This window comes from Peromyscus californicus, unplaced genomic scaffold, assembly GCF_007827085.1.
Source record: "Peromyscus californicus insignis strain IS unplaced genomic scaffold, ASM782708v3 Scaffold_4__1_contigs__length_199733344, whole genome shotgun sequence".
Taxonomy (NCBI): domain Eukaryota; kingdom Metazoa; phylum Chordata; class Mammalia; order Rodentia; family Cricetidae; genus Peromyscus; species Peromyscus californicus.
This window is the reverse complement of record NW_026294562.1, coordinates 55,773,839-55,798,822: the sequence shown is the minus strand read 5'-3', so window position 1 is coordinate 55,798,822 and position 24,984 is coordinate 55,773,839. Positions and strand designations below refer to the sequence as shown.

Genomic DNA, 24,984 nt, shown 5'->3' with positions numbered 1-24,984 from the left:
GTTCCAGGAAAGGTGCAAAGCTACAGAGAGAAACCCTGTCTTGAAGAATCAATCAATCAATCAATATAAAAATAAAACCACAAATGAACAATAATAGCAAAAACAACAGAGAAGTCTTGGACACCTGCAAATTTGTGATCTCCTTCCCTGGCCATCCACCACAGCCTCACTTTCTGCTTTGGGTGGCGCTGAAGCCTTGGTCTAGCTAGAGTCACTAGGCCAAGGCTGTGTATGGGTGTTTTGCCTGCATCTATGTCTGTGTACCACATGTGTGCCTGGTGCCCTCAGAAGTCAGAAAAGGGCATCATGCCAGATCCCCTGGAACTGGAGTAATGGTTGTGACTATCATGTGGGTGCTGGAAGCCAAACCTGAGTCCTCTAGAAGAGTAGCCAGTGCTCTTAACTGCTGAGCCATCTCTACAGCCCTTGAGCTGAGTTTTGAGTAATGAGCAGTCACCCACTAGCTAACCAGAGGCCCTATGCTATGGCCTAGTCCAGCTTCCCTGGTGAAAAGAACCAACCAGCTCTTGCCTCTTGGGACAATGCAGCCCCATCTGAAGTGTGATCCTAATTAGTCTTAACAGATGAAAACCCGGAGTCAGATATTAGGGTGAAAGCTGAAAGATCAGAGAAGCAGAGCAGCCAGCCACTAGTTCTTACCTCTTCCAGTGCTTAGGCTGAATGGGGAAGATCCTGTCTCTACAAATCCTCAGACTGAATGGGCACGAGATCCTAGCTCCATCTGCTTTATATTCCTGTCTCCACCTCCCTAGTGCTGGGATTAAAGGCAAGAGTCACCATCGCTCTGTTTCTCCTTTAGACTGGTTCAATCTCGTGTAGCCCAGGGTGGCCTTGAACTCCTGATCTTCCTGCTTCCTCCTCCCAAGTGCTGGGATTTAAGGTGTGTGCCACCACGGCCTGCCCTCTATGGTTACCTAGTGGCTAGCTCTGCCCTCTGATCTCCAGGAAAGCTTTATTTGTCAGAACACAAAACATCACACAACACCATTACATGGAGGCGATGCCTTGAGGTGATCAGCCTATTACAAGGAATAGGTGAGGGATGGCAGTGCATGACAGAACAGGACATTCCTCTGTAGTCGTAACTGTTGCCATGATACTGTAGGATGGCCTGGTTCTTTCTCAGCGTTTCTCAACAAAATCACGGTTGACTGAGGTCACCTGACTGGACTTATATTTCCTTATGCTCTAAAGACTTAGTCAAGCTTCTCCCCTGTTTTACAGAGTCAACTGAAGTTCTCCAGAGCAACGGAAGCCGTGACCAGCAGTGCATTCCTCGGGAAGAGGCTAGAAGGAACCAGGACTGTGTTCAGAAGGGAAGCTTCTGAAGGTGGCAGAAGCTGGGACTGAGTTGTGGAAACTGAGACAGTTGACAGATGAATCTGCAGGTGCTAACTGCCTCTGAGCCCTGATACCGCCATGCTGTTTTGTTTTGTTGAAACAAGGTATCTCTATGATGTATATCTGGCTGTCCTGAATACTCACTCTGTAGCCCAGGCTGGCCTCGAACTCACAGAGATTCCCCTGGCTCTGCCTCCCAAGTGCTGGGATTAAAAGTATGCGCCACAGACAGCCATGCTTTTTGAAGAAGGCTTTGTGTGACTGAACCCCAAGTTGGTCTGCTGTTGTGGACTTCTAGTGATAGACCCCAGATTCAGGGCACTATCCTCTCAGGTGGGTGCCCCAGAAACCCGGATTCCAGACCAGTTGATGCAATCACATGAGGCTTTATTTTAATCGTTTGCGCAAACGGACCCCCCTACACAATTCAGTGAGAGGAGCCCCAAACAATAATTGCAGGCATCTTTTAAAAGCGAAAACCATAATATTAGCATAGCATTCGGGGCAATACATAACTGGCTAGTTTAAAGATCAGCACTGGGGAGGGGGAGTACAGCTATGGGGACTTTCCATGGGGGCTGCTTTTCTTCCTAGAGTAGCCACAGGAGGTTCTGCTAGACCCAGACAATGTCACAAGGTTATTCTGCTGATGCCACAAGAAATATGACAAGAATATTTCTGCTGAGGCTAACAGTTTGGGGACCTGGTTTAGGGGCCTGAGGCTGGTACTCGTTCCTCTTTCTCATGTTTAATTCTTTCACTAGGACAGTGGAATGAAGGCACCAAAAGACAAGAAAGGTCGGAAGTAAACTTTAAGAAAACTGTTTCAGGTTGGAGACGATACCTCGGTGGGTAAAGCGCTTACTGGGTAAGCATGAGGTCCTGACTTCAGATCCCTGCACCTGTGATAAAGCCAGGCATGTCAGTGCTTGCCTGTAATCCCAGCACCGAGGAGCACAGATCCCAGGTCTGCCATCTAGCCACATTGGTGAGCTCCAGGTTCAGTGAGAGATCCTGTCTTGAAAATAATGTGGAGAGCGACAGGGAAAAACACCTGAAGTCAATCCCTGGCCTACATGTATATACACACTCGTACACACACCTGCACACACACACACACACACACACACACACACACACACACACACACACACGCCTGCAGATACATACACAGATACACACAAACATACACACATATGCACACACACCTACACACATGCACATACACATACATATACACATGTACATATACTCACATGTACACACACATACCTGCACACACACAGATGCCCATATATACACACACATACACAGAGTAGAGACAGAGACAGGTTTTAGCAAGGAGCAATGCTGACTTCTGTTTATTTTTTTCAACCTTTTGTTCTGCTTACAGGTTTGAGTTTTTGCTTTCTATGTGGTTGTTGTGTATGTGTGTGAGTGCAGCTACACACATGTCACAGAATGCACATGGAAGTCAGAGGAAAACTTTTGGTTCTCTCCTTCCACCATGTAGGTTCCAGGAATCAAACTCAGGTCATCAAGCTTGGTGGCAGGTGCCCACACCGTTTTGTGTTTGTTTGTTATGTTTTAAGTTTTAAGGACTTTTGTCAATAAATAATAAAAGAAACAAGTTATTTTTTTCTGGCAAAAATTTAAGGCAACTAAAAGTGATAGCAAACCTTTGTAGTATTTTACCTGTCCTCGTCCCATCCCCTCCTGCGGTTGGTGGGTGGCTGTTTCAGTTTGGGTCTTAAATATTTCCAAGATCATGTGTTGAGTCTTTGGGTTTGTTTTCTGAGACAGGGTCTCACAGTGTAGCCCAGGCTACCCCGGAACTCGCCCTGCCTCAGCCTCTGGAGTGCTGGGCTTCAAGCCCTTAGTGCTGTCAGAGGTGGTGAAATTGTTGGGAGGAAGTCAGGTCACTGCGGCCATGTCTCCAAAGGGATCTTGGGACTCCAGCTTGCCTTTTTGCTTCCTTCCTGTCAAACAACAGCATATTTACCTCATCGCAAGCACCGCTGATGTGTTCCCTGCCACAGGCCCAAAGGGCTGGGGCCAAATGACCAAGGAACTTCTGAGACCTTGGGCCAAAATGAACTCTTCCCCAAATGAGATTCGCCTCAGGGGTTTGGCTATAGCGACAGAAAATCAGCTCACACAGTGGTGGCCGTGAGGACCCAGGTCACTGGCTCCTAGGAGGGGAAGCCGACCTTGTTCTAAAAGAACTGTCTTTATGTTTTCATTGTCTAGGAACCCACCCAAGGGACTGATGCCAAGCACGGGTCTGTGTTTCCCCTAACTCGGAAATCTCACCAGGGAAAGGCTCTAGTCAAGGGCAGCTCTCTAAGACACAACAGGGCAAATTAATGCCCCATTCCCGTCTGGTAAACAATAGCTCAAAGTCTGGCAGGAAGAGCTGGAAGGGACCTTGGTGGCAGACTGAAAAACGCCCTCAAATATCCAGGAATGTAGAAAGCCATGCGCACACGCGGCGAGGTGCCTGTTCAGAAGCAGCCTGAGAAGACCCTAAGCTTTTGCCCCAGCAGGTGGCTAGAGTGGGGAGTGAAGGCTGAGGCAGAGCTGTAAGCAGCTTGGTCGCCACTGAAGACAAGCTTCAACACAGAGTGAGAAGCCATGCTGCCTCTCTGGACAGAAGGTTACCGGTGGGAATGTGGACCATATCTTTCAAACTTTAAAACAGATTTTGAGCCAGACATGGTATACACGCCTGTAATCCCAGCACTGGAAACACAAAGCAAGAGAATCAACGTGAAGGCAGCCTTGGGTTCCATACTAAGACTATCTCAGGCCAGACTTGGCGCATACCTTGAATGCTAGCACCCAGGAGGCAGAGGCAGGGGGAATCTCTGTGAGTTGGAAGTCAGCCTGGTCTAGAGTGAGCTCCAGGATTGCCAGGACTACATAGAGAGACCCTGTCTCAATACAAACCAACAAACAAACCACAAAAAGAAAACCTCTATCTCAAAAACACAAACAGTAAAATAATAATAATAAAGCAGCCAGATGTGCTGGTGCAAACCTATGATCCCAGCACTCCAGAGGCGGTGGCAGGAGGTTCACAAGTTCAAGCCCATCCTGGACTACAATAGCGAGATACTCTTTAAAATAGTAATAAAATAAAACAGGAGTAGAGCTGCAGCCAGTGCCCACTCCACCACATTCTCATCTCATTTCCCTTCACTGTAGCCCCTTCTCAGCACACAGAAGCTACCAGAGGTTTCCTTTGTATACAATATTTATTGTGAAGCTCTAATTTAATAGTATTTATTTTGCAAAGTTTATTATTCTAAGAGTTCTGTTTGTGAAGAAAACGAAGTTAAAAACAGAGGCAGGCAAATCTCCCGAGTTTGAGGCCAGCCTGGTCTACAGGGTGAGTCCCAAGACAGCCAAAGCTACACAGAGAAACCCTGTCTCGAAAAACAAAACCAAACCCTCACAGTGCACCAAGTCTGATTTCTGAGTTCCGTGTCTACAAAACCTGTGCTGAAAGTTCTGAACTGTCCCCCTTTCTCCTGAAGCCTATCTTCAGTGAAAAGGACAGAACCCGTATGTGCAGGGTCTCCTGCCCCAGTGCCCAGCACAGCCTTGGCAGAAAGCTAGCACTCCCGAGTACTATGGCACCAATCTGAAATATAGGTCTCCCGAATGTTTGAAACCCTACAGTCTGCGGAAGCCCCCTACCCATCCCAGCCAACGCTCTCACTCAATGCCTTCTCCAGTCTGCCCCAGTGCTCCTTACCAAGACTCACAGTGTTCTGCCCTAAGGAAACAAAAAAAAAAAAAAGTCAAGTATTTATTAAGTATGAGTGATGAAGCAGTTGAAGTGCCTGCCCTTCCCACACACTTCTGCTAAGGATTTCATGGTTCCCTTCATCCACAAACACTAAGTGCCTTCAGTGTACAGTGGCTGGTGTTGGACAAGCCTTCTGCTTCGATGTGTGTTTGGGGACAACTGTGTGTAGATAAGATGTTTCCATCCTGGGGTAAGTGAGAGGAAACAGTAGCGCGGAAAAAGTAGTCATTTAAACAGACACTACATCCCCGCAGACAACGTCAGGCCAGGTGTCCGGGTACCAGTCTTGGATGGTAACCACCCCTGCGCTGTCGCTTTTAGGAGAAAGAAAATAGGAGTCTTGACCAATTCCATAGCACGTTCTGAAAGCTGGAAATTGACCAGAAACACGGTCAGTGGGCAAATTCGGTGGAGAACACCGAATCGGACCCTAGATTTCTTCACTTCACTGTTAAGGAGGGGCAGGATGTAGAAAATTAAGAAGACTTCTCCCTATAAAACAGGACCGACGAGGATGGGATTCGAACCCACGCGTGCAAAGCACAATGGATTAGCAGTCCATCGCCTTAACCACTCGGCCACCTCGTCCCACACGCGATACCTCTTTCCACATTCCCATATCTCTCATCTCATGCGCACCTCAAGCACGCTTCCATCCACGTCCCTATTACCCACCTGGAAAAGTTCAGAGAAAGAAGAAACAGTGTGACAAAGAGGTTTTTTTAAATTTCCTCTCCGAGGGCTTCAGCCGGGAACCGCGCCATCAGTGACTGCGCTGCAGCTGAGCTCTGCACGGGTTCCCCTCCCGGCGGTCCCGCCAGCGCACGGGGGTTTCAGGACGCGCTTGGTCGAGGGGTCTGCGTCCCGATCCCAAGGGAGAAGGGCGCGTCCAGGGGTCCGCGGCCGCGCGACGTGACCGCGGTTAAGTACGGCGTTTGCAAAGCGCGCGCCGGACAGCGACCGCTGCAGTAGCTCCTCCTCTCGCACAGAGGGCGAGCTGGCACGCACCTAGCTCGCGGCGAGCGGACGGAGGGCGGGGCTGAGCGCTGGGCTCGGCTGGCCTCGGTTGGCCTCGGCTGCGCTCGGCAGGCTGCGGTAAATCTGGGCTTGCGGTGGCTGGCAGAGGCTACGGCCCGGTGGTCCCCGCTTCGCGCCGGGAGCCCCGAGAGCCATGCAAATGTCCTACGCCATCCGATGCGCCTTCTACCAGCTGCTGCTGGCCGCTCTCATGTTGGTGGCAATGCTGCAGCTGCTCTACCTATCGCTGCTCTCGGGACTGCACGGGCAGGAGGAGCAGGAACAGTATTTCGAGTTCTTCCCGCCGTCCCCTCGATCCGTGGACCAGGTAAAGTCTCAACTCCGCACCGCGCTGGCCTCCGGAGGCGTTCTGGATGCCAGTGGCGATTATCGCGTCTACAGGGGTCTACTGAAGACCACCATGGACCCCAACGATGTCATCTTAGCCACGCATGCCAGCGTGGACAACCTGCTGCACCTGTCCGGACTTTTGGAGCGCTGGGAGGGTCCACTGTCCGTATCAGTGTTCGCGGCCACCAGAGAGGAGGCACAGCTGGCCACGGTGCTGGCCTACGCGCTGAGTAGCCACTGCCCTGAGATGCGTGCCAGGGTTGCCATGCACCTCGTGTGCCCCTCGCGTTATGAGGCCGCTGTGCCCGACCCCCGGGAGCCTGGGGAGTTTGCCCTGCTGCGGTCATGCCAGGAGGTCTTTGACAAGCTAGCCAGGGTGGCCCAGCCCGGGATTAATTATGCACTGGGCACCAACATCTCCTATCCCAATAACCTGTTACGGAATCTGGCTCGAGAAGAGGCTAACTATGCCCTGGTGATTGATGTGGACATGGTGCCCAGCGAGGGGCTGTGGAGAGGCCTGAGGGAAATGTTGGATCAAAGTAGCCACTGGGATGGCATGGCCCTGGTGGTGCCTGCGTTTGAAATCCGCCGAGCACGCCGGATGCCGATGAACAAGAACGAGCTAGTGCAGCTCTATCAGGTGGGCGAAGTCCGGCCCTTCTATTATGGGCTGTGCACGCCTTGCCATGCGCCCACCAACTACTCCCGCTGGGTCAACCTGCCAGAAGAAAGCTTGCTGAGACCTGCCTACGTGGTGCCCTGGCGGGACCCCTGGGAACCATTTTATGTGGCCGGAGGAAAGGTGCCCACCTTTGATGAGCGCTTTCGGCAGTACGGCTTCAATCGAATCAGCCAGGTGCCTAAAAGGGAGAGGGCAGGTGGGACTGGGGCTGGAGGTGTGTCAGGGATGGGGTGGCCATTGATAGAAAGGAGGCCATGAAACAGGAGGAAAGTGGCGGCTGGATAGTGTAGAATTCCCAAGAGGGGGGTGGGTGGAGTGAAGCTTTAGGGATGACTATTTGGGCCCTGGAGATGTCATTAAATTATTGTGATTCTCTCTCTCTCTCTCTCTCTCTCTCTCTCTCTCTCTCTCTCTCTCTCTCTCCCTCCCTCCCTCCCTCCCTCCCTCCCTCTAGGCCTGTGAGCTGCACGTGGCAGGATTTAATTTTGAGGTGCTGAACGAAGGTTTTCTGGTTCATAAGGGCTTCAAAGAAGCATTGAAGTTCCATCCCCAAAAGGAGGCTGAAAACCAGCGCAATAAGATCCTTTACCGCCAGTTCAAACAAGAGTTGAAGGCTAAGTACCCCAACTCTCCCCATCGATGCTGAGTTCTTTCTTCCCCTGGTCTGAGAATTTTCAGCACCTGGCTCCTCAGGCCTGACTGGGGTAAGAAACATCCCTCCACTTTACAGAGGTAGCTGTGGTTTTGAAACACTGGACTTGACTATGGGGTGCTGGGATCAAGTCTTAGCTTTACCACTAACTAGCTGTGTGGCCTTGAACAAATCCTGTTACCTCTCTGAGCCTCCATTACCCCGTCTGTAAAAAGGGAGGTGAAAATACCTACCTCACAGAACTGTTGGCTCAGATGAGAGGCTGTGTGTGAAAACATCCTGTAAGTTTCGTACAAATGTGAAGTATTATTAATATTATTACAGTGTTACTATTGTTATTATTATATTGTTATTATTAACAATGTTGGGTGGATAGCAGCAGAGCAAAAAGTATGAATGGAATAAATCTGAGAATCCCGAGTACTTAATAAAATGAGCCTTTTGGAAAGAAAGACGAAAACATAGAATGTAGCGCTCAGACTGGGTAGAATGTAAGCTTCCTGGTTCTCTCAAGCCTTCGCCCTCCGAGCTCCCTAAAGGAGGGAAGGGTCTGTGGGTCCCGGGGGTTAAAGTCTCAGCTCTTGCCCTCCAGTAGGTTGGGCTGTGCATTTGCCTTCGTATGACAGTGTGTAAATAAACGAGTGTTCAGACCCACAGATGGCTCTGTTACTCTCCTGAGTTGAAGGGTTGTGGGCAGGAGCATCATGTTATCCGCAGTGGACCCAAGGGCACAGACCACAAAAGCTAAGGCAGGCTGGAGGCCTCGGAGACTGTGGGCCGGTTGCTATGGAGACCCGCCCGCGGTATCCCGGCATGCCTGGACACCAGAGGTTCAAGTGTAAGCTCCGCAACCGGCGCCTCTTGATGACGTACACGGAAGCGTCGGCACCTCCCGGAGAAAGAGGGACCTGCGCAGCTCTTTCCGGGAGGCGGGCGGCGGCGGCGTTTACAGCCCGGGTCCGACAGCTCTCGAGGAGTCCCCGACGTGAGGCCGGAGGCCCCAGCCCCTACGGTGCGTATGGTCACGCCTGGCGCTAGGGTCTGCTTCCCGGGTCGGAGCCAAAGCAGAGACTTAACCGGTCCGGCTCGCGCGCTGCGCGGTTCCCTGGCCTGCGCTGGTGAATCTGAGGGTGGATCGCGGCTGAATGCTCCCGGAGCGCCGCAGAGAAACTGAGTTTGTCCTCTGCGTCTGTAGGGAGGGGTCTGCCTTCCCTGGAGGCTTGCTCTGGAGGTGCTTATACGTCTGTAAAGATAAATGTGCACCGCGCTTTACAGTGTGCCTCTTCCACTTCTTACAACCTCCAGCAGTGATATATCCCATTTATACCTGGGCTAAGGAGAGACGGTTGTGACTTCGTTTAATGAAGTCAGGATCAGCTGGAGGAAGGAGAGCTTTAAGACTTGACGCTGCGTCTTAGGAAGTACATACAGTTAACAGTGAAGAGGAATTGCAGCGCGGAGATCTGAGGCCTGAGAAGGGGAACAATCAGGTTGTTTTGGAGACCTGGGTTTTCAGAGCAGGAGGAAATACTTCTAAACTCTCCTGCAGGCCCATTACTATAATTAGTTGACTGAGTGGCCACCACTGTAAGTAGTATTACCAAGAAGAGAAGTAAAAGCCAATTCCTGCACTGCAAAGGTTCATTTTGTTTAATTTGTGTTTAGAAAAATCAGTCATCAAGTGAGCTGGTATTGCATTGGGTGAATAAGACAGTGGTGCAGCCCCTGCCCTGGTGAGGCTCCCACATTCGCTGGGTGGATGGACATGAAAATGGGAGAACAGGAAATGGAAACCAAGAAAGCTTCCCGGGTGGAGGGGAGTGTGGTCTACCTCACTGGGAAGACTTACAGAGCAGCAATTGGAGATGTAGGAATAACATCAGCATGAAATAGAAGCCCCCACTTGGCAGGGAAAGCATCTGCCTCCAGGATGGCTTATTCTCTCAGGTGATCTGGCAGCGTCAATCTCTCATGTCTCCTGCATTCTGAAACTCTCTTCCTCCCTGACGTTGAGTTTTTTCAATCTATTTCTATAGAGATTTCTCCCCTGCCTCTTTTGTTGACCTTGGGAGTTACATCAGACTCCTTCTCACATTTCTGCTTGAATAGTCACTACACAAAGCCTAAACAACTTGCCATATGTAGATAACTGAGTTCCTGAAGCCTGGGTTTAATGGGAGCTTACATGCCCATGTCACTGGTCCCTTTTCTCATTTCTAGGTCTTTATATTTGCTCTTCACCCTGCCAGGAATGACCCCTTTCTTGTCTGCCCAGCCCTCACCTAGTCTGTCGTCCCCTGGAAGCTGTCACTGCTGCAGCAAGCTCCATATCCTGTCTCGACACCTCTCCCATAACACCCTAGTTTTCACTCCCTTCCCACCATTATAAAGGTCTGTTTCTTTGTCTTTCTCTCCTGGGAACTTGTTTCCTTGAGGCCAAAAACTATGTCTGTCACAGCTGTACTCTAGCACCTGCCACAGTGACTGTTGGTACCTGTAGGTGCTTAGTAAATCTTAGATAAGTAAGGGAAGAAGGGGGAAAGCTTAGCAGTGTTTAATGTTTCTGAAAGGTCACCTGAGGCAAGCACTGAAAAAATGCTGGCATTTGCTTCAAGGAAGTGTTGTGTAATTCTGCCGGAGTAGTTTCAGTGTGAGTGCTTGATATCTAAACAGTGAAAGAGTAAGAGGTAAAAGTCAGAACAGCAAGTGTGCACAAGGCCTGGAGAACTATACAAGTTAAGTGAACTGGACCAAGTTCCATATGCATTCATTCATTTACCGATTTACTTATTTGGGGTTTTTTGGCATAGCCTCACCAGCTATTGCCAGCCTGAAACTCACTCTGTGTACCAGGCTAGGCTTGAATTTGTAGTAATCCTCCTGACTCTGCCTCCTGAGTACCATCACACCTGGCTTTGTTTATTTTTTTTATTTGTATTTATTTTTCCACAGGGCAGAGGATCTAATCCAGATGTGTCTGTAAGCAGCGACTCTACCACTGAACTACATCCCCAGACATACTGCTTCTGTTTGTTTTTATTTTAAGACAGAGTGTCACTATCTAACCCAGAATGGCCTAGAACTTGCAGACCTCCTGCATCAGCCTCTGGGGGCTAGGGTTACATATGTGTATCACATCAGGCTCTTTCTTTTTTATTTTTTCCTTTCCAGTACTGGGAATTGAGCCTAAAACCTCATGCATGCTAGCAATGTGCTCAGACTTCTCTGCTTTTTCAGTTTTTTGATTCTCTTTTTTTGTTGTTGTTGTTGTTGTTTTGTGGGATTTTGTTTGGTTGTTTGTTTTTGTTTTTTTTTTTTTTTTTTTTTTCAAGACAGGGTTTCTGTGTGTGTATCCCTAGCTGTCCTGGAACTCACTCTGTAGACCAGACTGGCCTTGAACTCAGAGATCCGCCTGCCTCTGCCTCCCGAGTGCTGGGATTAAAGGCGTGCGCCACCACTGCCCGGCTCTGCTTTTTCTTAATGGTAGGAAAAACCTGAACACATCTAAACTTCTGCATAGGACGGTTCTTTTTGTCCAAGTCCTTAAAGAATCCTGGGGGTTGGGATATTGCTCAGTGGTAGAGTTAAGGCTTAGCATTTATGAGAACCCAAGTTCAATCCCCAGTCTTTCACCAAAACAAAATAAAAACCTGAGACTGGGTCATTTATAAATGAGAACAGAGATTTTAACTGAGTGTAGTGGTTCAAGCCTGTAATCCTATGACATCAGCCGTTTGGGAAGGTGAGGTTCAAGGAGTTACTGGGTTGAGGCCAGCTTGGGCAACTCAGTGAGACCTATTCTCAAAAAAGGATGGGGACGTAGCTCAGTAGTAAAATGCTGTCTTTCCCAGCATGCTTAAAAATCTGAGTTTAAGCCAGCAGTGGTGGTCCACAACTTTAATCCCAGCACTCATGAGGCAGAGGAAACAGTTATCTGTGAGTTTGAGGCCGAGTTCAAAAAAAGTCTGAGTTTAGTTGGATGGTGGTGGTTCACGCCTTTAGTCTCAGCACTCAGGAGCAGAGGCAGGTGGAGTTCAAGGCCAGCTTGATATATTCAGAGCGAGTTCCAGGATAGCCAGGGCTACACAGAGAAACCCTGATTCAAACAAACAAAAAAGAATTGGAGTTTAATCCCCAGTATCAGAAAATTTTAAAAATGGTGTTGGTGTTCTGGAGAGATGGCTCAGCAATTAAGAGCATTGGCTGGTCTTCCAGTGGCCCAGGTTCCATTCCCAGCCCCCATATTGTGGCTTAGTTACATGTCTGTAATTCCAGTTCTAAGGAACTATGCCTCCTCACAGGCACTGCACACATATGCTGCAAAGACACAGTGCAAAACACTCATGCATCTAAAATAACAACTTCTCAGAGTCCTGGGTCTGGGAGGACCAAGGTTGAGGTGCCCGTGTCTGGCAAGAGCCTCTTTGCTGGAGCAGTTCATTTCAGAAGGTGGGGAGGAAAGACTCATATCTTATCAGCAGTCCTCTGCTGATTAGGCGTCAGTATACTGAGGGTGGACCTAATCACCTTACAAAGGTCCCACCTTGGGCTCACCACTGGTTCAGCAGGTAAGGCACCTGCCACCAATGTCCAGTGTTGATGGTAGAAGAGAACTGACTCCTACAAGCTGTCCTCTGACCTCCATACATGCTGCATGGTGTGCATGCATGCGTGCATGTGTGGGTCGTGTGTATTAAATGAATAACAAAAGAAAACCCTGACAGTCTTGTCTCTAAACACCGTTACATTGCAGAGTAAGCAATGTAATATGGGCCAGAACGGAGGAGCCGAAGGTAGGCAGGGAGAGGGAGACACTGAGGGTGGAAGAAGCAGGTGATAGGATTTGATCTGGAACACAGGAAAGACTACAGAGTTGTGGGACAGTACCGGGAAGAAAAGCTGAGGACGTTGTAGGCAGAGCGCTTACATGGGCAAAGATATGGGGTAGGAGTGTGAGAACTGGCCATTCCGTGAGGTGAAGGAGATGGACTTACAGTTCAAGTGCAGTCCATGAAGGGTCTTCTAGGGCCCAGTCAGGAGCTTGGGTCCAGTCCCATCAGCAGTGGGAAACCTTTCCCATTGTTGCTCATTCCTGTGTACCCCAGGATTCTGTCAGGAGCAAATTCCACCAAGTACATGTTCAGTGTGGTGCCAACAGTCACTTCCCCTTGGTTCACTCGAGGCTTCTGTTTGGTCACCTCCCTGTTCGGCTGCTCTGATGTGGACGGGGTGAGTGACGGCCCATCCTCCCTCTCCCCGAGCCCAGATGCCCATCCAGCCTCCAGGCAAAGAAACAGAAGAGATGGAGGCAGAAGGCGACTCAGCAGCTGAGATGAACGGGGAGGCGGATGAGAGCGAGGAGGAGCGGAGCGGCAGCCAGACTGAGTCAGAGGAGGAGAGCTCAGGTGAGCCCCTGCATGGGTGTCTCACACACACGCACACACACACACACACGCACACACACACACACACCGCACACGAAGCTGCCTGCTCCCGCAGAGCCAGCACTCACTGGCCTCTCCCTCAGAGATGGATGACGAGGACTATGAGCGGCGTCGCAGCGAGTGTGTCAGCGAGATGCTGGACCTGGAAAAGCAGTTCTCAGAGCTGAAAGAGAAGTGAGCTTGGGAGTCTTGGGGCAGGCCTTTGGGCAACTGGGGTACAGGTGCCCATGGTGATGTGCAGCAAGAGGGGCTTAAGGGGACCGGTATTTGGCAGGCATCACTGAAGAAGCCAACGGTACGCAGCTGCCTTCTTGCCTTCAGGTTGTTCAGGGAACGGCTGAGCCAGCTGCGCTTACGACTGGAGGAAGTGGGGGCCGAGAGAGCCCCCGAGTATACAGAGCCTCTTGGAGGGCTGCAACAGAGTCTAAAGATCCGCATTCAGGTGGCAGGTGTGTAGCTGCCCTGTTCTCCCAGAACCAGCTTTCCGTCCCCTTCCACTTCTGTCCCTGCCCTGCCTCTCCCTGTTCCTGTGGATCTCCTTTTGGGGGACATTAGGGCCCCCAGCCAAGCAGATCTCTTCTCTCCCTTTGCAGGAATCTACAAGGGCTTCTGTCTGGATGTGATCAGGAATAAATATGAGTGTGAACTTCAGGGAGCCAAACAGCACCTAGAGGTGAGCCGGCAAGTGGGCCTCTGGGAGGGAGACTGAGGCACAGCAGTGCCCTGGCTGAGTGGCTGTCCCTTCCTCCCAGAGTGAGAAGCTGCTGCTGTATGACACGCTCCTTGGGGAGCTGCAGGAGCGGATCCAGAGGCTGGAGGAGGACCGCCAGAGCCTGGACATCAGCTCTGGTGAGGCGAGGGCCCAGTCCTGCGATGCTCCCCTCCCCCGTCTGCAGCTCAACTTCCCAGGCTGCATAAAGGGAGTCAAACAGCCTTCTTGGGGTCCCTGTGAGGACTGAATGAGACTTCAGGAAAGGGTCTAGCTCAGTATTTCACATATAGTGGGGACTCAGGCAGAGTGGGTCCCCTGCCTGCCCCCATTCAGAATGGGGCATATCCAGCTGACACATGGATGCATATAAAAAAAAAAACAATAGTCCTCTCCATGATGGTGGCATCTGTGTTCACGTGGGGTCCAGGAATTACCTTCATCCCCTGTCTGCTAAGCAAACAGAAAAATTGAGACTTCACCAGGAAGGGCAGAGTCATCTTGCCAGGCTTGCAGCAGTGTGCAGTCAGAACCCGAGTGATCGATCCCAAGAGGCTGCCAGCCTCAAGCCCAAGGTTGGGGCCACTGCCCTGGGGGTGATGGAGAAGGGAGAGGAGGCCAGGCTGGTCCATGGTGAAGCCACAGGGATGGTGGGAGTTAGCTGTGGGCAACTGTCCTGACCCTGACTCTGGTCTCTGGGCAGAGTGGTGGGATGACAAACTGCATCCCAGAGGCAGCTCGAAGACCTGGGACTCACTGCCACCCAGCAAGAGGAAGAAGGCACCTCTCGTTTCTGGTATCCTTCCGCTCAAGGTCGCCTGAAACTGGGCAGGCCAAGGCAGGCCATGGACTCCGGGAAGTTAGAGGGATTGTGTGGGACAGAGTCAGACTAGAATCATTTATGGTCATTTGGTGTCACATGAAATGTCCAGCTGTCAGGATTTTCTTCTATGTCCCAGGTCCTCCTGAGCTCAGTGGACCCCAAAGAAACAGAAAACTCAGCTCACTGACTCCTAGTAATTTCCTGAGTAAGGAGCAACCTTTGAAGCCCTTTTGCTTTCCCTCAATGTCCTGGTGTAGGCCGCATGCTGTCTCAAGCCTTGCTCATCCCTCCTGGAGCTATTGCTTGTCTTGGAGGTGGTGTTATGTGAGATGCCATCTCCTGTGAAGTCTCTCCTGATCTCTGTGTCCCCCCAAGCCCCATGCATGTGTTCTCTTCTGTATTGGGCACCCCAGGAACGGTCTTTGACCCTCCTGTGCTGCAGAACATAACACTTAGCTGAGGTCTTCCACATCCATGGTGTCAGCCCTGGGACCACCTCAGGATGGAGGTGGGATGGAGACTTTATTGAACCACTGTGGGTAAAGGTAGATTTCAGATACAGAGCACAGTGCTATCAGGAGGGAAGAGGCCAGGATCCACCTTTAGGTGAGGAAGGGTCCAGTGAGCCAGTTCCTGACAGAGCCAGACAAAACAGGAGGAGCAGGACCCTCAGGATGGGATGGGCCTTGGCCAGCGGACCTGGAAAAAGCGTGAGAGTGAGTGAGGGAAATGGGTAACGTCATGTCCAACACAGCCCCCACACTCACCAGGAACTAGGTTCTTAAGGCACTCAGGAGGCAGAGACAGGTGGATCTCTGTGAGTTCCAGGCAGCCAGGGCTACATAGAGAGACCATGTCTCAAAAAAACAAAAAGGCTCTTAGCACCCCGCCACACTGTCCATGTGCCACCTTTGCTAAGTGGTGGGTGAGTGGCAGTACCTCCCGTGTCCTCCTGTGGAGCCTTGTTGTGTGGCTCCTGTTGTCCTGCTTCCTTAACCCCTGTGCAGGCCCATACATTGTCTACATGCTGCAGGAGATCGACATCCTGGAAGACTGGACGGCTATCAAAAAGGTAGGTCCAGTGCTGCCCATTTCCCCATCCTGCTGGGCCACACACACACACACACACACACACACACACACACACACACACACACACACGTGTGCCAGCTCTGGTATCTGAGGTAACCAGGCAGTTTGCTGCTTGCCCGTCAGCAACATCTGCCTCAGCCCTGGTGCTCCAACTTTGTGTCAGCTTGTAGTCCTCCTGCCTAAAGACTGACCTGAGGAAAGGAAGTCTTCTCCTTAGCCCTTGTTCCAGGCAGGTTTGAGGGAAGGAGAGGGAAGGCTGCTTGACTGGTCCCTGCGAAGAGGGAGCTTGATGTAGAAAGTTCTTATAGTTCATGCGACTTGACTCAGCAGCTTTACCCTGGGCTGTGTGTGTGTGTGGGGGGGGGGGGGGGAGCTTGTCAGCAAGTTAAAGCTGACTCTAAGAGTCCCTTTGTTCTCCCCACCCAGGCCAGGGCAGCAGTGTCCCCTCAGAAGAGAAAAGCAGATGGTAAGAACCAGGGAGGTGGCCCCCTCAGAATCTGTAGTTTGATCTCACTTGGAGGGTTTTGTGGGAGTTTGGGGAATAGGAACCAGGTTGGGGAAGCTCTTAGCTGATGGAGCAAGGGCATGTCAAGGTGGAATGGAGGAGCCAGTGGTAGAGTGCTTGCCCAGCATGGGCAAGACCCTGGTCCCAAGCTAAGCACCACAAAAGATAAAGAAGAAGTGGAGCCCTCCCGCAGCAAGGTGGGCCAGAGGGCAGGAAGAAGAAACCCTGTGAGTGAGGGGAGAACGGCGCTTCCCTCGGTGCTCTCAGGAAGTGGTTATCAACTTGGTCAACTTCCTTTCAGTGATTTTTCCCATGTGCCCCATAGGCCCCTGACCCTGTGTTTACACTCAGAGGGTCTTTGGAGCAGCTGGTACCACACACGGGACTGACATTTTCTGCAAAGGCAGGGGTTGCCCAGTAGCTCTCCAGTGTTACTGCTGTCCTCTGACCCTCTGCCAACACTGGCCTGGACTCTTCTGCTGTCCTTGGGATCGCCATAGCTGTGGCCCTGAAGCTGACCTGGCCAAGCAAGACTGTTATCTCCAATCCCTGACCAGCCCACCACCTCCCCCTCCTCAGTGTCCCCCAACAAAGAAGATGGGCTTCATCCAAAGCAGCAACCCTCCTGACTTTCAACCCTACCCCCAGCCACTAAGCCAGGAGCTGGGCCCCACTGCAGGAGGAACTCCTAAAAAAAAAAAAAAAAGCCGGGCGGTGGTGGCGCACGCCTTTAATCCCAGCACTCGGGAGGCAGAGCCAGGCGGATCTCTGTGAGTTCGAGGCCAGCCTGGGCTACCAAGTGAGTTCCAGGAAAAGGCGCAAAGCTACACAGAGAAACCCTGTCTCGAAAAACCAAAAAAAAAAAAAAAAAAAAAAAAAAATTCTATCGGAGTCTTGCCCATCCTAGCTGCTGCTGGAGATGCAGCCTCCCAGTCTTTCTCAGGGCCATTCCTGGTGTCTGCCTCCAAGATTCCAAAGACTGGAATAAAACTCATCCTGATACCTTGACATGACCGATGTGTGTCTGCTGTTATCTTACAAGGGAATCGAGGCATTTATGGGAAACACCTGAGACAGGCTCCTCTGGGGTCCTTGTAGTTTGGGACATTGTGACTTAGAAAAGATCTGGGCTCAGAGCTGGAAGCTACACGTGGCACAAGCAAACAGGTGAAGCACATGGCCTTGAGTGGCGAAGGAGCTGTTGCACGTGTGTCGAGGCGGGTCATGTCTGCACCTGCCCCAGGCACTTGGCAGATTAGCAAGGCAGGCTAGCAGGGCCTGTGTGTGGGAGGCAGCTAGCAGCAGCACCATGTGCCGACGACCTCAGCCACACTCCCCCCTGGTTAGCAGTGAGTGTCAGAACCACCCCCAGAACCTCAGTTAAGCAAAAGGTTTAGTTTCCATGGAGACACAGCATCCTTTCTCCATAGCAACCTGAAATTACAAAACCCAAGTTAGGTTCAGGAATGAGTCATCTGTGACCAGTAGGGGGTGCTCTCCCACAAGGCTGGCCCCCTCCACAGGCAGGAGCAGATGAGCAAGTGACCGCAGACTTCTTAAGGTGACCCAGGGGTGAGGCTTGGGCCTATGGGCACTTGGTCTGCCCTGTGTAACTCCTCCCTACCCAGCTGCATAGTGTGAGGAGGCTGTCGGAAGCACTGTATGGAGGTGCTCCTCCCACAGCTGGAACCCCAATAGTGACCTTAACATGGAGGGGGGACCCTGCCATTCAAGGCTGGACCCGGAACAGAAGAGGTGGACACTGGCCACATGGAATGGACATACAAGAGTTAACTGGCGGGGTGTGACAGGGTGAACCGCCTTCAGGAAGCGTTACTCACCGCCAGGAATGTGCACGCCTGTGCCTTGGGGGTTGGATTCTCTTCCTGAGTCCCAGGAGAAGCTGAAGGAGCTCCCAGCCATGGAGGACCCTGGGGAGACAGGAGCACACCCTCTGGGAGCTACCAACCTCAACTTTGTTCCTGGGCACCAACAGAAAGAAAAGTTAGTGAAGTTGGGAGGGCAGCCGGGCACAGGGGGCAGAGGGCAGTGACGGGATGGGGCGGGGGGAGCCCAGAACGGGGGCGGGGGGGGGGAGCAGTGCTCACCCCAGACCCCTGCTCAGGTCCGGGTGTCTGCCCCCAGGCCATCTCCAGACCCGCTGTATGACACACCTGATGCCCGCGGGGCCCAGGCAAGTGGGTCCCAACAACCAGCTCGCGCTGTGAGCCTGCGGGAGCGGCTGCTGATCACCCGGCCCGTGTGGTTCCAGTTGCGGGCCAACGCTGCGGCCGCACTGCACGTGCTGAGGACAGAGCCTCCAGGGGTAAGTTTTGCCCGTCCTCCAGGACTGGCCGGCCGAGGGTGGGAGAGAAAGGGCCTGGACATGGGAGCACTGAGCCTCCTAGTCTTGCTCTCTTGCAGACCTTCCTGGTACGGAAATCTAACACTCGCCAGTGCCAAGCTCTGTGTGTGCGGCTGCCAGAAGCCAGTGGCCCTTCCTTTGTCTCCAGCCACTATATCCAAGAGAGCCCTGGCGGTGAGGGGGCTGGCCTGGCGGGAAGGGGCTGGAGACAGGAGGGGGAGGGAGGTCCCCAGAGAACAGCCTCAACTCCCAATGTCTCTCAGGCGTCTCTTTGGAGGGTTCAGAGCTCATGTTCCAGGACCTGGTCCAGCTCATCTGTGCATACTGCCACACCAGGTGAGTCTGCCTGCCAGGCACCTGGTGACCACAGGGCCTGCTCCCTGGTGCCGCCCACCCCTGCGCGGGAACACCGCTTGCTCCTGACGGCTCCTTGTTCTGACCTTAGGGACATTCTTCTCCTGCCGCTCCGGCTCCCCAGATCCATTCATCAGGCAGCCAGCCACAAGGAGCTGGAGGCCATCTCCCATCTGGGCATGGGTAAGGGTTCCCTGCAGCCCATTGCACAGATGAACTCATAGAGGTCAAGGGGGAAGAAAGGGCAGCCCGGCACCCTCCTGAACCAGCTCTGAGGCCCCCGTTGGTTTCTGATTGCTAGAGTTCTGGAGCTCCTCCCTCAACACCAAGGCTCAGCAGGGGCCTTCTGAAGCCCCATCGATACCCAGGCTGAAGGCTCGCTCCCCTCAAGAACTGGATCAGGGCACCGGTGCAGCCCTCTGCTTCTTCAACCCCCTCTTCCCAGGGGATCTGGGCCCCACCAAACGGGAGAAATTCAAGAGGAGTTTTAAAGTGCGTGTGTCCACAGAGACCTCCAGTCCTCTGTCTCCACCTGCTGTGCCGCCTCCTCCAGTTCCAGTACTGCCAGGGACGTCTTCCAGCCCAGCAGAAAGACAGCCCCCTGGACAGCTGCTGCAGAGGGAGAGCTCAGTGGGGTATCGTGTGCCAGGGAGTGCTTCCGGCCCTAGCCTTCCTCCCCTGCCTTCACTTCAGGAGGTGGACTGCTGCTCCCCCAGTAGCTCAGAGGAGGAAGATTCTGCAGGAAGCCCCACAACCTCCCCATTCCTGGGCCGCCCAAGGCAGCGGCGGCCTCTGCTTCGGTCCATGAGTTCCGCTTTCTGCTCTCTGCTGGCACCGGAGAGGCAGGTTGGCCGGGCAGCCACAATGCTAATGCAAAACCGGTACACAGCTGTGGGTCAGCTAGTGCAGGACCTGCTGACCCAGGTTCGGGCTGGTCCCGAGCCCCGGGAGTTGCAGTACATCCGGCAGGCCTTAAGCCGGGCCCGGGCCATGCTGAGTGCAGAGCTGGGCCCCGAGAAGCTGCTCTCACCGGAGAGGCTGGGTAAGGCCCTGGCCTCCACGGGTTCAGTCTCTGGCTCTCCATCCTCTCTCATCCACCTCTCTCCTTGCCTAATGATGAGGTGCTGCTTGCCCTGCGCCTCGCTTGTCCTCTCACCACCGCCCCCTCCCTACCTCCTTAACCGGGGCTTCTGCTCGTCCAGCCCCCGTCTCCTGACCGTGTCTGCTCTCCCCTGGCAGAGTTGGTCCTGGAGAAGTCCCTACACCGCTCTGTCCTCAAGCCTCTTCGACCTATCCTAGCTGCCCGCCTGCGGCGCCGGCTTTCCACAGATGGTTCCCTCGGCCGCCTAGCTGAGGGCTTCCACCTGGCCCGGACCCAGGGCCCTGGAGCCTTGGGGTCCCACCTGCGCCTCTCCTCCCCAGTGGAGACAGAGCAGGTGCGCCAGAGACTGCTTCAGCTGCTTGGCACCTATTCGCCCGTCGCCCAGATCAAGTGGCTCTTGCAGGCCTGCAAGTTGCTCTACACGGCCCTGAAAACCCAGGCGGGTATGACCCTCACCCCGTTCCCCGCTTCGCCTCGTTCTGAGTAGAGGGAGAAGGTCCCAGGACCCCAGAACTGCAAACAGGGCCGAAGGACCCAGCCCTCTGTCTCAGCAGCTCTAGAGAAGAGAGTGTCTTCCCTCCCTGTAGCCTTCCCTGTGGCTCCTGACAGTCCCGTCCCATCTAGGAGTCTAGCAGGTGGGGGGGGGAGGGGTCACTGACTAGGATGGGACTGGACCCTTGGGCCTCTGCAGAGGCTGGGACGCCCTTCTTCCCACCCCTCCACAGGGGAGAAAGCTGGCGCGGATGAGTTTCTGCCTCTGCTGAGCCTTGTCTTGGCCCAGTGCGACCTTCCTGACCTCCTGTTAGAAGCTGAGTACATGTCGGAGCTGCTGGAGCCTACCCTGCTCACCGGAGAGGGTGAGGGTCCCCTTACTTCCTGTCTGGGTGGAACTGGGGCTTCTTAGCTGAGGAAGGGAGGAAGGAAAGCAGGACGCCCTACCCCAGCCTGAGCTGCATTCTCTGTACCCTGTGTCCTAGGTGGTTACTACCTGACCAGCCTCTCAGCCAGCCTGGCCTTGCTGGGTGGCCTGAGCCAGGCCCACGCTCTCCCTCTCAGCCCGGCACAGGAGCTCCAGCGCTCTCTGGCCCTCTGGGAACAGCGCCGCCTGCCGGCCACCCACAGCCTCCAGGTAAAGGACCCTTTCCACATGTCTGCCCCAAACTGGCCTTTGCTCCGAGGGACTCTGACATCACCCAGCCCAGTTCCTCTAGCCCTGCATCACCCTACAATAGAAATAGAGGCCCATCTGAGTATCAGAATAACCCTTCTAGGAAATGTGTTCCGTGGGACAGGCACTGGGCTGTGAGCTCCACGGCAGCCTCTCTGAATCTTCAGGGAAACTCTGAAGTAGGGCCGTTGTTTTCCCCATGTTACAAATGAGGAGGTAGAAACTGACATAGGGCGTGACAGCAACTTCCTGGCCCCTAATACTGACCGAGGCTCTACCTTCCTTGTCCTCCAGCTTCAATCTGTGCTCCCATTCGGGCCTGGCCAGGGTGCCCCGCCTTCAACGTCAACCTTCTCAGTCTGGCTATGAATCCAGACTTTGTAGCCAGGCCCCAGATTTGTCCCAGCTCTATCACTTTTTTCCTGTGCCTTGGTTTTCTAGTCTCTAAAATGGGCACCTGGCTGCCATGAAGATTAGGCACACTGGAACGTTGAGGGTAGTTCTAGGCAATTTGCCCCAGGAACAGTTAGGGAGAGAGCCCTGCACACTGTGGACTCCTCTTGGGCATCTTTTCAGGGTTCTGAAGTTCCCTCTTGGCTGGCCTTGCACCTCTACCACCATGACAAACACAGTTCTCTCTGCCCCAGTATCCCCTCGGGGCTCACAAGGGTTCTGTCAGTTCATTCTAGCATGGGTGTGTACCACTCCACCCTGTCCTTGCACAGCTTCAGCCTGTCCCTTCGGCTTTGGAGGTGACCACCCAGCATAGCTGAAGACTTGTTCTTGTCTTCTGCACAGCATCTCCTCCGAGTAGCCTACCAGGACCCCAGCACAGGTTGCACCTCCAAGACCCTGGCTGTGCCCCCGGGGTCTTCGATTGCCTCCCTGAGCCAACTCTGTGCTACCAAGTTCCGAGTGACCCATCCTGATGCATTTGGCCTCTTCCTCTACAAGGACCAAGGCTACCATCGCCTGCCTCCTGAAACCCTGGCCCATAGGCTTCCCGCAACTGGCTACCTTGTCTACCGCCGGGCAGAGAGACCTGAGACCCAGAGGGCTGCAACAGAGAAGGCAAAGGCAGGCAGTGAGAGGCCAGAGGAAGGAGCATGGGAGGGGGAGAGGGGGGGCCTGAACAGTGAGGGGGAGTCTGAGACAGCTGTTAACCAAGGAGGTGAGGATCAGGCCAGAGGAGGTCATGTGCAGCCAGTGGAGCAAAGGGTAGAGGGAAGCCAGGCTGCAGAAGAGTAGCCAGAAAGAGCCGAGAGGGTTGTCTGGGCCTCCAGGAGCCTCTCAATCGGCTCTTCCCAGCTGCCAGCTTCCTTCACCACCCACACCCAGTTCTCTGTTGTGTCTGCCACCACCTCTGACTGGTCTTCATGAGTCCATCTGCTAGAGAACAGGGGGCTGGCCACATAGACTAGGGCAAAGTTGAGAGAGTTGGGAGACTCCAAGGCCCTGTGTCCAAAGCCCGTGGCCTCTGTTCCTCCCTAGCCCAGAGGGATAAATGTGTCTAGTAAGGGACAGATCCATCTAATAGCCAACTCCAGCATAGCGGGACGGGGGGTCCTGGCTTCTTTTGCCTCTCCTGCTGCCCATGGGCATAGACAGGGTTGCCTGAACAGCTCCAATCTCTCTGGTTCCAGGGGTCAGGGAGACGGCAGGGTGACAGCAAAGGTCCCCAAAGGTCCCCAAACACATGGCTCTGCAAAGAGGGGATGTGAGTTCTGTTGTGCAGGGCTCCAGAGCGATCCAGGCCCCAACCAGGATGGCTGGTGGCCGAGACTGGGCAGGCGAAGGGAGGAAAGGAAGGGTGTGAGCAGCCACCAGGCAGGTGGAATCTGTGTCTTCTTCCTCAGTCAGTCCAGAGATGGTTATTGCCCTGGAGGTCAGGTCACAAGAGAGAAAGCACCTATGTTCCAGCCTTTTTTCAAGACCAGAAAGCTACCAAGGCACCTCAGTATTTCTGGGGAATTGGACCCTGGGAAGTAATGCCTGCTAACAGGAAGTTTCCAGAACAGAGAGAGGGGTTCCACAAGCATTGTACTCCTCTTTTGGGGCCCTTACAAAAGCTTGACAATAAGGCACGGCATATAGCTTGTGGACCCCACTGCAAGTAATTCCCAAGAGGTCCTAGCAAACTAGCCCTCAAGGCCAGAGCTGCTGGACCCAGGGGGAAGCCGGCTGCAAATCTGAGCAGAGGAAAATGCCCATGAATAGCCACAAGAGGGCCCAAACAGTCTAAGAAACTGCAGAGGGTGAAACCCCCTCCAGGGGGTGGGAGGGGTGAGGAGAAAGAATTTAAGAGCCACAGAATGTAGGCAGTCACTGGCCTTACAGTCTTACAGCTATTGACAGCCTGGGAAATGCAGGGCAGAGACCACGTGCAGTCGGAGATTCTTAGGAAAGAATCGTTTCCAGACTACCACGGCCAGTGTGAGGTGCTCTCCAGGGCCTCTGAGCACAGGACACCAACTCGTGTCATAGACAGAACAACAGGGAGGTAGAAGTTGTGGACCCTGGCTTTCAGATCCACATCTAGCCAGTGTAGGGCTCCAAACTAGTCACTAGGCCACCACTGTTTTTCCCACTTCCATGCCCCTCCCCGGTAGGGAAAGTGTGTATGATAAGGGACAAGTCCCATCTGGTATCTAACATCTGGCAGAGGGGGAAGGTGGTCCCAGCTCCTTTCACCTCTCTCCACCCCCCAGAGGCACAGACAGGGTTGCTGGGGCTTCAGGTCCTGAACAACATGGCCCCTTATTCCATGATAAGTCTTCCCTTCCCCTAATGCTTTGTGCAGGATGGAGCACTCCACAGTGCTCAATAAATGCTATCCACTGACTGAAGCTTGATAACTAGCAGTAAGAGTGGGGTGGGGTGGGGTGGGGTAGGAAGGCTGTTTCTGGGAGTGAGACACAGGATGTGTGATGCTCAGTCCCAGGGGAAGGACCTGGAATGTCTGCAGAGGATGCTCAGAGAACCCCAGGGGCAGGAGACAGAGCTGGTCTCATGGGAACCAGGTCTCTGGGACCTCCATAGGCCCTTTTTGTGTTCAGTTCTAATTCTGGGCTCCTAGAATTCAGTGTAGATCCAGCTATGGCTTATCCACTTCTGGGTCCTGCTTGCTGTCTGAACTTCTCTTTTTTAATCTGATTACCCACCAATCAAGGCCTAATCAATATGAGCACAGGTTGGGATCAATGGAAGACACACCAGGCAGAGCTGGTGGTAATAAGCCAGCCTGAGATTGGTGTCTCCATTTCATAAACAAGGAACCTGGGGCCTTCTTCAGGAAAGTGGCTTGTGACAGGACAGAAAACTCAACAGGACCTTCCAGAGAGAAAGAATCATTTAATCATACTCTCAACAAACAAAGCCAGGCATGGGTGCACACATCTGTAATCTCAGCACTTGGGAGGTTGAGACAGGAGAATCAGGAGTTCAGGGTCATCCTTGGCTACATAATTGGAAGCCAGCATGGGTGCACAGCAAAATCCCATCTCAAAAAAAAAAAAAAAAAAAAAGGTGTGTGGATTTTTGT

General features: G+C 53.0%; 3 protein-coding genes, 1 long non-coding RNA gene and 1 other non-coding gene across 5 annotated transcripts; 3 read left to right on the top strand and 2 right to left on the bottom strand.

The window, feature by feature from the left end:
- Window positions 1-1,732: 1,732 nt before the first annotated feature.
- Window positions 1,733-6,101, bottom strand: LOC128124585 (uncharacterized). The gene is made up of 2 exons (XR_008222904.1): window positions 5,852-6,101; window positions 1,733-3,341 (listed from the first exon to the last, which is right to left on the bottom strand). It is a non-coding gene; the product is annotated as an uncharacterized LOC128124585 (long non-coding RNA).
- Trnas-gcu (transfer RNA serine (anticodon GCU)) lies at window positions 5,683-5,764 on the bottom strand. The gene has a single exon. It is a non-coding gene; the product is annotated as a tRNA-Ser (tRNA).
- A 123-nt stretch (window positions 6,102-6,224) lies between the features above and the next one.
- B4gat1 (beta-1,4-glucuronyltransferase 1) lies at window positions 6,225-8,537 on the top strand. The gene is made up of 2 exons (XM_052761029.1): window positions 6,225-7,403; window positions 7,684-8,537. The coding sequence occupies exons 1-2, from the start codon at window positions 6,348-6,350 to the stop codon at window positions 7,873-7,875; spliced, it is 1,248 nt and encodes a 415-aa protein (XP_052616989.1). The 5' UTR covers window positions 6,225-6,347; the 3' UTR covers window positions 7,876-8,537.
- A 123-nt stretch (window positions 8,538-8,660) lies between these two features.
- On the top strand, window positions 8,661-17,462 carry Brms1 (BRMS1 transcriptional repressor and anoikis regulator). The gene is made up of 10 exons (XM_052761030.1): window positions 8,661-8,893; window positions 13,148-13,286; window positions 13,409-13,499; window positions 13,647-13,774; window positions 13,919-13,998; window positions 14,078-14,174; window positions 14,738-14,830; window positions 15,865-15,929; window positions 16,376-16,415; window positions 16,780-17,462. Exons 2-10 carry the CDS (start codon window positions 13,148-13,150, stop codon window positions 16,785-16,787), a joined length of 741 nt encoding a protein of 246 aa, XP_052616990.1. The 5' UTR covers window positions 8,661-8,893; the 3' UTR covers window positions 16,788-17,462.
- Window positions 17,463-17,587: 125 nt separating this feature from the next.
- Rin1 (Ras and Rab interactor 1) lies at window positions 17,588-24,284 on the top strand. Its single transcript, XM_052761028.1, has 10 exons — window positions 17,588-18,458; window positions 18,600-18,780; window positions 18,879-18,993; window positions 19,083-19,155; window positions 19,265-19,356; window positions 19,475-20,215; window positions 20,413-20,718; window positions 21,001-21,132; window positions 21,253-21,404; window positions 22,242-24,284. Exons 1-10 carry the CDS (start codon window positions 18,304-18,306, stop codon window positions 22,689-22,691), a joined length of 2,397 nt encoding a protein of 798 aa, XP_052616988.1. The 5' UTR covers window positions 17,588-18,303; the 3' UTR covers window positions 22,692-24,284.
- Window positions 24,285-24,984: the final 700 nt, after the last annotated feature.

Excerpts from the sequence above, each read along its gene's own strand:
- Rin1 (XM_052761028.1), top strand. The coding sequence starts at position 18,304 with ATGTGCACGCCTGTGCCTTGGGGGTTGGATTCTCTTCCTGAGTCCCAG. Across the intron at positions 20,719-21,000 it reads GGCCCTGAAAACCCAGGCGG|GGGAGAAAGCTGGCGCGGAT; the intron begins GTATGACCCTCA and ends ACCCCTCCACAG. Across the intron at positions 21,133-21,252 it reads TACCCTGCTCACCGGAGAGG|GTGGTTACTACCTGACCAGC; the intron begins GTGAGGGTCCCC and ends CCTGTGTCCTAG.
- Brms1 (XM_052761030.1), top strand. The coding sequence starts at position 13,148 with ATGCCCATCCAGCCTCCAGGCAAAGAAACAGAAGAGATGGAGGCAGAA. Across the intron at positions 13,500-13,646 it reads TTCTCAGAGCTGAAAGAGAA|GTTGTTCAGGGAACGGCTGA; the intron begins GTGAGCTTGGGA and ends TCTTGCCTTCAG. Across the intron at positions 15,930-16,375 it reads ACTGGACGGCTATCAAAAAG|GCCAGGGCAGCAGTGTCCCC; the intron begins GTAGGTCCAGTG and ends CTCCCCACCCAG.
- B4gat1 (XM_052761029.1), top strand. The coding sequence starts at position 6,348 with ATGCAAATGTCCTACGCCATCCGATGCGCCTTCTACCAGCTGCTGCTG. Across the intron at positions 7,404-7,683 it reads GCTTCAATCGAATCAGCCAG|GCCTGTGAGCTGCACGTGGC; the intron begins GTGCCTAAAAGG and ends CCCTCCCTCTAG.